The 13,044-nt window shown below is 41.8% G+C and overlaps 1 protein-coding gene across 1 annotated transcript in view; it reads right to left on the bottom strand.

Moving 5' to 3' along the window:
• Positions 1 to 515: 515 nt before the first annotated feature.
• Positions 516 to 13,044, bottom strand: part of eif3hb (eukaryotic translation initiation factor 3, subunit H, b) — a 165,827-nt gene continuing 153,298 nt past the window's right edge. Inside the window, exons 6-8 of the mRNA XM_078540198.1 lie at positions 7,349 to 7,469; positions 4,434 to 4,566; positions 516 to 791 (exon numbers count right to left, since the gene is read on the bottom strand). Of these exons, the coding sequence (XP_078396324.1) occupies positions 694 to 791; positions 4,434 to 4,566; positions 7,349 to 7,469 (352 nt within the window). The 3' untranslated portion in view covers positions 516 to 693. The remainder of the gene's footprint in view (positions 792 to 4,433; positions 4,567 to 7,348; positions 7,470 to 13,044) is intronic.

Below are 13,044 nucleotides of genomic sequence, written 5' to 3'. Positions count from 1 at the left end.
CAGCGACACCCATATCCCATGAAAGAATATTTTTTAAAATCAAGATGTACCTATCAAAGGTTCATATTCGTCTACAGTGCTTTAGATGTAGTAATCCTTCTAAATAAGGAATAGCAAAAAAAAAAATCTCACATTTTACTGGGCCTAGTTTTAGAGCAATATTGGCAGCAAGTTGTCTGGCCACCTTTTCAGCTGGGTAACAGATTTGAGGAGTTTAAGGCAAAACTAGAGCAGCTGAGGAGGTAATTTTTTTTTAGTAAGCCTCATTCCAAATAAATTGTCCTGTTTCTGGCTGAAGCTAGTCTGTGCATAAAATGAAAACAAATGCTGAAGCATTACCTAACGAATGGGCAAGGGGGAGAATAATAGTCAAACTGGTCCACATTTTCTTTTAAGACCACTGAACCATGTAAGATGATGTTAATATTTAATTTACTGGAACAATTTACCTCACTGTTAGAGCAGGCAGTTGAGAATAATGTTCAAGCTGGAAGAAAAACACAAAAACTAACACATAGTCGCCAAATTCATGTTTATTTTCATTGAATTAATATAAACTGGGTTAACTTGATCTCCAATATCAGACACATGAAAACACACTTTATAGAAAAATCAGCTTCTGGCTTGCTTTTCAGAATGGTATTTTGTTGGATGTGAACACCATATAGACCTACAGCACATTCAATTGAGATCTTAGCTGTTGTGACCTTGAAGAGCTTCGGCCATGAATAATTTGCCCATGCTCTGTGATGTAAACTCCTTGATCTGTTGGCAGTAGGTGTTGATTTGTCCTGTTAAGAGTTGAAAGAGGGAGAAAATAAAATTAAAGACTCTGGGAACTTGTGATCAAAATGCAGGCTGAAAATGTAAAAGCAGAATTCAAAGGGCAATAGTTCACACAATTATATACTGCACAGAAAAATGTAATTTCCTTCTGTCAATATTTAATATGCATATCTCTTTTGTACGTTGTGCTTTAATGTATGTATGTAAGCTAACCAATCACTACAGGTTACAATGCAACCCATATTACATAACCTCAGTACCAACTACATCTGTCTGAAGTGACAAGTGCCAAAGCAATTATTAAGCAACACTTGAGATCTTTCTGAAAACCTCGAATTTTCTCCACAATTCCATGCAAATGTAATCATGAGAAGCTAAGGTTCTAAAAGTCTAAGAATCTCTACCAAATTGGCTATGTTCTGCTGCTTTTCAGTCATGTGTTATGTACATGGTCCAGTGCATCTAAAAAGGTTGATACTCATTGAAACAGAAACTCTGGAGTACAATATAAGGAAAATGGATTTGGACTTTAATCTCAATGCCTGGTTCAATGACCTTTTCTGCTCTAACTTTACTAATTACTGAATGGCAGCAAAGACATTGCCAAAAGATTGGTAAATAAAACTCCCAGCTGTTCCCAAGGGATTCTGAAGTATTTCAGCTCTTCCTGAGTCAGCAGCTCAGTACCCAATTTGAATCAATACTGTGTACTCGCCCAATTTAGACTAAATCAACAGAACTACCGCAAAGTCTTACTGAATGTGTTCCAAAATCTGGTATGGTAATCCCATTCCTCTCCTTTCTAGAATGCTCCTGTAGAACAGAGGCATTTAAAAGAATTTCTATCTGGAAGTCTGCAAATAACCATTGATAGAGGCACTTCCCAGAGATCCAATTTAGGCCCAACTTGCACCGAAGAGTGGAAGATAGCCAAGCCACTCTGCTTTTTGAAGCACTGTTGGCAGTAGTTGTACAGACCTGGGGGAAAATGCCAATAGGTTTATGTGGTTGTTTTGGCCATTTTTTATATTTGCTTGTTTGTCTTACTTTCCGGGAAGCAACTAAAAGTTGTGCCATGTGAAAAGCTCTTTTATGTTCAAGTGGATTACAAAAATAAGGAAAAGAATCAAAAGGAACAGCTAACCAGTATGTAGCTTTTCATAGAATGTCTTTTCCTACAGCTTGGTTATAGCAGGCAGAAAGATTATTTAAATTGAAATGCTTATGCTTAGCTATTTCCCTCTTACCTAACCCAATTACCACCTCCACACAAATGCATGGGGGGGGATGGTAACATTAAGGGGATGCCGGTGCCACAAATGAAAAGTGCTTACATGTGGTGAGGTGGCGGATAAACACAAAAAAAAAAGAAAAAGTGGGAAGGTATATAACAGATGCAAAAAGCTAGCTTTTTTTAAAACTAATTCCAGAAATACTTATATGTGCAGCATTGGAAATATATGAGGTTAAAGAAAATTTGCAAAATAATAGGAGTAAGACTTTTGGGCTAAATAAGAACATCAGCTAGAAAATAGTGGAGTCAACAAAAGGGAGATGCATATTATTGCAGGTAAAGGAGCAACATATTAAAAGACATTACATCCATATAAAGGAATCATACCAAATCCTTGTTCAGTGCTGAGTTACTATGGATTGAGATCAAAGAAAGGTAAGATTTGGACAAGAGAAGACTAACAAACAAATTTTTGGCTGAAAGTAAAGGCCTGAGCTCAAATCATGTGTGGGCTGGGAGGGCTCTGGAGGGGGTGGTGCTGCAAACTTCTAGAGGTTGTTCATTCACTACCTCATTTGTCCAACTAACAATGTTTCCAACTAAAAAGGTTTGCCCCAATTCTGGATTTAATCTTTAGCAGTTACCCAGGCATTGGACACAAAATCTCAGAACATCTCAGGTCGAGATCATTATATTCGAACTGCGATGCTGATGTGGGAATGTGAATAAAACATTGAGGCAAAACTATTGGTCATGAGAAGAGCAGACTTAGAAGAAACAGGTGTTTCTTAAAAAAAAATTGACTGGAATACTGAGGTTAGGAAAAGTACAACAGAAGAGTGGAAAGTACTTAAGGGAATATTGGTAAGGCTACAATCAAAATTAATCCCTGCTGGACTTCAGCAATGTTGTGATCCAGAGACCTACATCCTGGTAAAACATTGTGCCTTAAATCACTCCAATATAAAGCTGAAGAAAAATATAAATATCACAGTTTCCTCCATGTTGCAGATGAAGAAAATCACTGGAAAGGAGGTATGCACCCAAATCTGATACATCAAGCCATAGCATGCTATTCCCCTGCCTTCACCAACCATACTGTCGAAGACAGCTTGGAGAAACATTGGTGAAACGGAATTCTGCAAACTGATTAACAATAAATAAGGTGTATTAATATAGATAAACCTTGTTTCAGTATCGCAGAAAAATACTCTAAAAACTGCCTGTGATTTGCACCATTAACATTTCTCTTAAATGTCTATTATAATAAAGACACCACTCCTTCACTCCCACACAGGTTAGATACAGGCCACTTATTTTTGGAAACGGCCTCCAAGACCAGCCACGGCTCACCAAATAAAAGTCTCTTTTGTCAGTAAGGATTCTAAATAAAATGACTCTGGGCACTTTCAGTTCAGCTCTTTATCAGCCACAAGTTCACAGCACAAAACTGACCCAAAATTTCTACCATTGACATTAACTTATCACTGTCATTTCTATGCCCAGTGAAAGAAATGTAAAAATGTCACACTGGTACAGCAGAGGGTGCTCTTAAAAAAAAACAGGAAATGCTGGAAATGGCCAATTTCTGCGCTCTAACATGTCTATGGTTCACTCCAATCAGTCAGTATCCTGAGAGAATCCCAAGATGATTAACATTTCATGCCGAGACCTTCTGTTTTTTGAGGTTGGGCCAGAATACAAAGGACTTCTGGTCAGCACCCGTAAAGATTTTACCAACCTCATGGGACTGCCCACTTCTTCTGGGATCTCCTGATCTTGGCTGACAGAGAAATGTGCAGAGCAACCTCTCCTATCTTCTCCAGTTAGCAGAGTAGAGTTGGGGAAAGGAGAGGGCACATCCTTTTTTATTGCTAGCTGCCACATTCAGATAAGTTTTTAAAAAGGTCCAGTATTTTATGAATGAGTACGGGGTGAGAGGCTGGGTATGTGAGTGAGGTGGGTGGTGGGTAGTGAGGTTCGGCCGGGGGAGGGGGGGCATAATCGGGTATGGGCAGGGGGATTAGTGGGGTGTGGTCGTGGAATTAACTAGCTGTTAGACCAGGCTGTAAACTGTCTAACATTGCCTGGGTACATATCCAAGTAAGTCGAGTGTATCTAGCCCACGTATTCACCCTGATTCGGAGACATTTGCCAAGGGTCCAGGGCAGTAGGGAATCAATCCATTCAAAGTTTAACCTTCCAATGGGCAATTCCCATGTATGTCCGCACATCAGGACTTCTGCAGGGTCCTGATGTACATCTCCTGATATACGTCCCATCTCCGATGATCCAGAGACAGGAAGATGTGGGCCAAAAGTTTTGTGCAACTAACCGCATGATACTTGATTGACCTGTAAGTGTTCAATATTCAGTTCTTTCCTTTATCACTACCCCCCTCTAAATCTCTAACCTGCAACAAGCAGCGTTTCAAGCCTTGGTGGTGGTTGAGGTGGTTTGAATAACTTGGTAGGATCCTCCTCTGGCAATGGTGTCTCTCCTCGGCTCTGTCGTTGGGAATTTTCCAGCTGTCGCCTGTGCAGATACTGCAGAGAAAATGTCAGTTGAATTTATGCTGCCAAGTCAAGGTTTTCAGATAACTTAATTGCTTTAGGTATCACTTTACTTTTCAAGTGGCGGGGGGGGGGGGGGAGGTCTTAATCTTAAGATAATGTCTTAATTACTTAACTTTTTCCAAAAACAAATTTAAATGTCTAATCAATACCTTCATCTGTCTCTGAAATATTTGTAGGCTAGCTGTGTAAGTTATTCTTTATTAACTATGCATATCCTTGTGACAAGTTAGTGTGTCCTCTCAGGTGGCACGGTGTTGGTCACCTCCATAAATAGTCTAAGCAGCTTAACACATAGGGGTGCCCATGCTGCCCATGTCTAACTATATGACAGTATAAGCCAGAAGTTTAAACAATAGGTTTTCCCCTTTATGAACTAAACTGTATATTTGCACATGGCCCATTCATTCTTTTTTTCAATAGTGGACCAAGATAACATTTGACAGGACAAGGCCAGATGCAAATGGTTAAGTGATGTTATTTCTCAGACAGCAAGTGAATCTAAAGAGCAAAAGTTATAACGGAGCTCAGTTAATCCAATGAGTGCAACTTGTCTTTGTGTAATAATACAAAATTAACTTAATCACGATGTCAGTGGATCACCTTGTTGAACTTAAAATAATTTCTAACCATCCTCCTGCATGTTAACTTGTTGAGCCTGGCAAAACACTGCCTTGACAGCATTTTGTTTAAAACCCCAACTACCAGTGTGCGGTTCTGTCTGTATCTTATTTCTCTGTATTCATAACCAGGGGAGAGGGCCTATTCCAGACAACTTCTGCTGAGCGTATGGCACAGGGTTCTTCCCAGAGCAATGGGTGTGAGGTGTTTACTGTGACAGGCTAACAAGATGCTTCTTGCCTTTGATCTTCGGGAAAACAATTTCAATGTCTAGCTCATTCATATTTTAACGACCATCATAAGTCTTTTTTAAGAAAACTTGTGAGAATGAACTTTGCTTTAAAAGTATATAATTTTCTTTTCCAACTTCTATGGAAAAATGGTCAAGTGTACCAAAACGAGACAACAATGCATCTGGAACCAAATAAACCACAACTGATGTAAAAATGTTTAGATTCAAATGACCTCTCACACTCTACACAATATGTAATAAGCATTTTACAAGAATATACATATACATTTTGCAGTAATAACAGAAATGCTTAAAATACTCAACAGATCAGGCAGCATCTGTGGACAGAGAAACAGAATTAATGTTTCAGGTCGCTGACCATTCATCAGAACTAGGAAAAGTTAGAGATGTAATAGGTTTTTAACAAGGGGTGAATGGGACAAGAACAAAAGGAAGGCCTGAGACCGGGTGGAAAATAAGAGAGATTGAATGCTGGAAGAGTTAGTCTTACAGGGCCAAAGGGAATCGTGATGGCGTAAGAAAAGAAACAAAGAAAACAAAAGATGTGCCCTGAGCAGGTGTGCTACTGTTTGAAAGCAAAGAGGAGGAAAACCGAAACATGCAATGAAAAGCAAACAAAATGGGGGTGGGACCAGGTTTTACGGTCTGAAATTGTTTAACTCAATGTTGAGGCCGGAAGACTGTTAAGTGCTTAATTGGAAAATGAGTTGTTGTTCCTCAAACTTACTTTCAGCTTCACTGGGACAGTGTAGCTGGCCTAGGTCAAAGATGTCAGCGTGAGAACAGGTTGGAGAATTAGAATGACAGGCCACTGGAAACTCGGGGTCATGCTTGCAGACTGAACAGAGGTGTTCCACAAAGCGGTCACCCAATATGCGTTTGGTCTCCCCAACGTAGAGGAGACCACATTGTAAGCAGTGAATACAGTAGACTCAATTGAAAGTAGACATAAATTGCTGCTTCACTGTCCAGGATTTTTTTCTTACTGTTGCTAGCAGACAGTGGCACACCTACTCTAGCATATCTTCTGTTTCTTTTTTTTTGCCATCACCATTCCCTTTGGCCTTGTAAGACTAACTGTTCTGTCATTCAATCTGTCCTGTCTTCCACCCTATCACACACCTTCCTTTTGTCCTTGTCCCACCCACCCCTTGCTCAAAACCTATTACATCTCTAACTTTTCTCATTTCTGATGAAAGGTCATTGACCTGAAAAGTTAACTTTGTTTCTCTCTCCACAGATGCTGCCTGACCTGCTGAGTATATCCAGCATTTTCTGTTTTTATTTCAGCTTTCCAGCATCCACAGTATTCTACTTTTCAATTAGTAAATTTTTTGGAGGTCACATTTAGGAGGGCAACAATTACTAGGGATGTAAACAAAAGCTTTCATTTCTAAACCGCAATACACAATTTGTTTTACACCAAAAGCTTAATGGTGCACATGAAATATGTTCAAGTTACTGCACAAGAACAAAATTCATAGGTTTGTATCTAAAGATGCAATTATATTCATAGCATCAACACTGACAACTTTCAAATAGTTGCCAAATACCTAAGTTTTGACTCACCACAAGGAAAACTGACCTTTCCCGGAGGGAGGAGAGGAGGCCAACAGAGCACTCAGTGTCAAAATGAAACAGAAAAAATGAGGAAAGAAAAATACTGGGCTAACAAAAAGGATGTTTTTCTTTTAAAGGGTTTTTAAGCATGAAATCCAAAGGGTGTGATTCATTTCCCCAGTTAAGAATAACCTCCATGACATAATCATTGGGCAATTATAAAGTCTGTGCCTACCACAGTTTGCAGCGATACCGAGCAGATGGCATTTCTTCATTCCAAACTTTGCCAGTACAGGAAATTTTAACTTTGATTCCACTTACTTGCTGTTTTTGTTGCTGCTGTTTAGTTACATTCCTCATGTAAGTATTATATTTAATGATATCTTGACTCATTTCATCCACTCTGTCCATTAACAGCTGAAGGTTCTTCTCTAGGTGATTTCTGTAAGACACAAGTAATTATGAAATATGGAGAATTATAGGTCGTATACATTATGCAAAAATAATTTAATCTCCATTCTCTCAAATAAAATACATTTGTAACCCTGATCTCATTGTGTTCCTTACAATACCAAGTAAGCCAGAAAGCAACACTGGTGGTAGTTTATCCATACTGGAAAATCTACTGCGTCAACATGGGCCATGGGAATGGAGCGTGGCAGTCAGCAGTAGTGGGGGGTGAGGGGAGTCTCGGGCCACAAACTGAGGTAGAAGCAAACCAGCTGATGGCTATGAATAGGGGGGGGCGGTGGGGAGAGGCGGGGTAAGAGGTCTGCAGATAGTCATGACCAGGGTGGGAGAGACCCCGGATCTGGGGATGCCAAAGACTTCCTTGTGAGTCCTAGGTGGTGTTCACCTGCTCCTCCTGGCTCAAAGGGAGCCTAAAATCAATACCTCTTCTAGTCAGCTGGCTCCTCCTAGCCGTATTGCTGCTTCTGTGCAACAGACAACGCGGGACTCTCCATTTTGTGGTTAAAAGCAAAAGTAGTCCCCTGCTGCTTTTAGCAGGAGCCTTGTCAGGTCCCGAATCACTGCCATAAATATTACGGGGGACAGGTCACTCTATTCTGACATTGTACAACTCCTGTCCCCCAGTGAGCCAAAGATTCCTCCAGTCCCTCCTAATAACCCCTAATTACTTTGGTGCAGCTTCCCTGGATATGATGCTGGGGGCTGAAAGGGCCCACAGGGAAATTATCTTCCCTACTGATGGGAGGAAGAACCTTGCCAGTGAAACCAAGGCGGTAGGTCTGGGCATAGTGAAGGAGGTTAGGAGCAGGAGTGTGGTTCCATGCTCCTGGATTCAGTGCAGAAGGCAGTTTAATGACCTAAGCAGGATAGGAAAGGCGAGTACGGTAGTACATACAAATGGTCTGTGTATCATGCCAACTCCCTTACTCTACCTTCTCAAGCCTACTTCAGCATATCATGCCTCACAACCAGCTTATCTTGCAGGTACATCCATCTCTCTGTCTAAGCACTTCCTCAAATTCCCATCTATCCATCCACTAACAATCATCCTCATCTTTATGTATGTCATGCCTCTTCCTCATAGTCACCCTCAATAAATGTTACCCATCCATCCATTCAACACATATATTACTTTCACTTGTAGGTCTCTCAATTTCCTCCTTGGAGGCAAGTTCAGAACACGAGGGAGAGGCAGAGAACTGGAGGTAGCCCTCCAGCCACCTCACAACAGACAGGTGCAGAGGGGGCACTGGAAATTAGCAGGGTCCTGGCGTGCTTGGTGTTGGAGATGGGGAGCCTCCCAGATACCTGACTGACAGAACCGAATATCACACAGCCACACGACATACATCGCTCAGTCATGTTAACCTCGTGTCAGCAACAAGTGAAATATGAACATGTACATTATGTTTATTTAAAGCTCTTAACCATGGACATTTTTAATTCATGTCTTTAATCTCTCAAAGGCCCTTTGAAGGTCCTGCAAGAGATGATCAAGATGAATGCAATTCATTGAAAAGGCCAATCGCTCTGAGGATGCATGGTCACAGGATTCGCAGGCCATGCACCAGCTCAGGTACTCACATTAGTGGGACAAATAAAGATCAGTAAGGGTTTTGCCCTGGTGACCCAAGCATCACGTGAAGAACAGATGGAGGCAGAGGCAGCGATGGAGTATCCGTATCGGAGGCTGCAAGATGCTCAGTACTCTGCACAGATGGACACAGATGCTGAACCTCAAGGGTCATCGATGGAGAGGATGCTTCTGGAACACCAGTAAAGAACGTACGATGTACTGACAGGCATTTCAGACGCCTTTTGCACACTTGCATGAGTGCAAGCCTTTACGATGTCTTGGTCCATGGAAAATGTGGCCACCCACTTGGCACATCAAACACAGCAATCAAGTGAGTGCATGCAAGCCATCATCAATAGCTTGCACACTATGAATGCCACCTTAAATAGGGTGCATGAAACCTTAGACTTGGCCATTCATCATCCAAATGATCTGCTGCTACGTGCTCTCCAGCTCATTGCATTCAGGGAAGTGCAAGTGGGCCATGAAAGAGATGATGGTGAAAGATGACCTGGAAGTGGAAACCAGCTCTAAGTGCTTCCATTTCTCACCCAGTGCCTCCTACATGGCGCTGTCAGTACCTTACATGCTGCTTTGAGGCCTGATGACCAGAAGTCTGCTCCTGCACAGATGGGGATGGAGGAGTCCTCGCTGGGGTCCTCATGGCCCCCAAAATCCAGAGGACATCGGCCATGGAGATTTCAGCAGTCAGAGCAAGGATCTGAGCAGCCTAACTAACACTACTGAAGCCACAAGGGTTGCACCACATAGAAATGCTAGGAAAGAGAAGAACTAAGATCTGTGGTTGCGCAGGGTATGTGCACATGGCTGTGTTACACATGTTGAAATGTTAAGTTTCTGTCTAATTTTTGAGGCACATAAATATTACTTATTTCTACACTTTCCCGTGCATCCATTTTTGGTTGCTGCTGGTACCTTAACTGCAACATGTTCTGCCTGCCCCTCGGAAGTGTTTGAAGAGGCTCTCAGCTCTATGCCTTGTTCCTCTGCAGCTCCAAACCTCTCTGCTGTGCAATGGTGTGCAATGTTGTGCAGAGCGCAGCACACCATGACCATTTTGGAGACAGACCCTGGCTGGTGTGCACTGAAGGATACCTTCAGATCTTTCCAAGGATTTGAAGCCATGTTTTCAGCATGCTGATGGCTTACTCAATGACACATCTGGTCGTCATATGGCTTTCACTGTACTGCTTCTGGGCCTCATTGGTTGGATTCCTCAGGGTGCTACAACCATTTTAGGTAGGTATCCTTTGTCTCCAAGCAGCCAACTCGTCAGGTTGCTTTGAGGTACGAAGAGATCAGGGCGAATGGAATGTCGCAGGACAGAAGCATCATGCTAGCTGCCTGGAAATCTTGTGCGCATTCTTATAAACATCTTTTTGTGGTTGCACACCAGTTGCTCATTAATAGAATGGAAGCCTTATAGCTGATGAATACCCCGGGTGATTTGGGGTTGCCTTGATCGCCACATGCGTGCAGTCGATGACAGCTGTGAGAGCTAGTCAGAGATGCAAACCCGAGGGCTCGCTCACTCTGAATGGCATCATCATTGGCCAGATTGACATAATTGCCAGCTCTGTAAACAAGCCATCAAATCACATGCATGCATTTGTGGGCTGCCAACTGTGAGATCCTACAAAATATCTTCACCAGAGCCCTGAAAGGAGCAGTTGAGGGCAGTGGTGACTGACAACCACTGGCAAAGAATGGCCATCTGGTCCACTTGGCTGCCGGTCTTGTTCTAGCAGGTTGCAAATTTCCATCGCCATCCGCCTTGGGACCCTGAGTCTTCTAAGATGTCGAGAAAGATTAGCCTCTGCCAGTACACCCTGAATTGTGGATATGGCCTCCTGTGACCTGCACTGCTCTTCCTTGTGGAGTGGCTGGTCTGTGAAGTGCAGGCTGTTGCTGTTCCTGATCTGGTCCTCATCTGAGGTCTGATGTAAAACAGCATAAGTGGCACTAATACAGAGTTAACTGTTAATTGCTTCTCTACATTGCTTGAACATGTTGCACATTCAATCCGCTGAGTCTTAGATCTTGGTGTCAGCTGTGGCTCAGTCCATAGCACCCTCGCCTTTGAATCAGAGGGTTGTGGGTTCATGTCCCACTCCCGGAAACCAAGAACTGTGATTGTACTCAAAAGGGTTGCAATCTGTGACTGTTGATAACTCGAAAGAGTTTCACCCTTAGTTTGGAGGTGTCAGCTGTGGCTCAGTCCATAGCACCCTCGCCTTTGAATCAGAGGGTTGTGGGTTCATGTCCCACTCCCGGAAACCAAGAACTGTGATTGTACTTAAAAGGGTTGCAATCTGTGACTGTTGGTAACTCGAAAGAGTTTCACCCTTAGTTTGGAGGCGTCAGCTGTGGCTCTGTTCATAGCACCCTCGCCTTTGAATCAGAGGGTTGTGGGTTCATGTCCCACTCCCGGAAACCAAGAACTGTGATTGTACTCGAAAGAGTTGCAATCTGTGACTGTTGATAACTCGAAAGAGTTTCACCCTTAGTTTATTTCAAAACAACCCATAAAGTATGTATTTTTCCCTCTGCACTGACCCATAATAAATTTTTATCAGCAACTGCGACCACTTACATAATTTTCAAACTTATTTTCTAGTTCCTGTGTAGACTCATCACAATCAAATGCCACTCCTAGTCTGAACAATACTCATTGAGTTTCTGATTCAGTGGTGGTCTAAACATGGAGTGCTGGGGCACTGCACTCATTATTTTCCCCCATCTCACCACAACTCCTCTTAACATTTTCATTTTCTACCTTTCACATTCATTTGCAGATCCAGGGTAAACCTTGAGAGTTTTGGAGGTTCATTAACAGGCCTTTGCGTGACAGCCTGTTAAGTGTCTTCTGTTAGTCTCAGTGCACCAGGGTTTTCCACAGCCCACAGTGAATGCTACTTCCTCTAAGCAGTCAAGGAGGCTCCCCTGTGGCTCTAATTTGAGAGCTATTTATTTAGTTATTGTTGTACAAATCTTCAATTTTGCTCCTGATAATCAATTCCTTTATTTTACTCAACATGAAAGGGATCTATAGATGCCGTGCTGTTTGTCATCCTTCTTGATTACAGGAATCATACTGGCCTGATTCCAAACTACTGGTGCATCTCCATTGTCCACTGACACCCTCAATAATTTTTGGATTTCAAATCCGGTGCTAATAAAGCTTCCCAGTTTCTTTCAGCACTCTGGGGTAAATACCTTTCCTCCTTGGCAATTTACTTGTTTTAACCTTGTTTAGAGCTTTCATCTCATTTATGCAAAGATCGTTGATTTAATTAAGTTATCACCATTTAAGCAGGACTCATTGCTCACTTCAACCCCTTTGAACAATCTGCAAGATTTTTATTTTTATTTGGGTGCTCTAAGTCCTGTTTTCTCTTCAGAGAGTAATGAATCTTCCTCCTCTTGCTGACCTGATGGTTTATATCATATATCTCATATTATCTTGGATTTTTAAAATATTAGATATGAATAGCCGGAGCAGTTCCTTTTGTGTCTTACCCCCTTCCAAAGGATCAATGTTGCTCACCTTCCAGGTATCCCTGAAGTATAGGGGTACACTGCACCTCCTTTATTTTAATCAACACGTCTGTTCTTAACAGTTTCTACACCTGAACTTTATATCGAAGGAATGTTAAAAACATATGTTTTAATGTTCTTTCCCAGCTGCTATTACAAATGAGGTGACTTTGTTCAAAGTTGGTAATAACACTTCCTCATAAGTTTATAATTTTATTGTTTTACAGTGTTGTTTTAAAAAGTCACTTTGAAGTGCTGCAAAGTTACTGTTGCAGCGCATTTGCATTTAGATTATTAAAGCTGTGTATCAAATTTTGCCATACTAATATTGTGGATATTAGTTCGGCACTGGTACCTACCTCCACACCATACTCAAAATGGGGGGTGCAAATGACACTGCACATGCTTAAAT

This window comes from Cetorhinus maximus, chromosome 4 (genome assembly GCF_964194155.1).
Source record: "Cetorhinus maximus chromosome 4, sCetMax3.hap1.1, whole genome shotgun sequence".
Lineage (NCBI taxonomy): Eukaryota > Metazoa > Chordata > Chondrichthyes > Lamniformes > Cetorhinidae > Cetorhinus > Cetorhinus maximus.
This window is presented reverse-complemented; position numbering and strand designations above follow the sequence as displayed.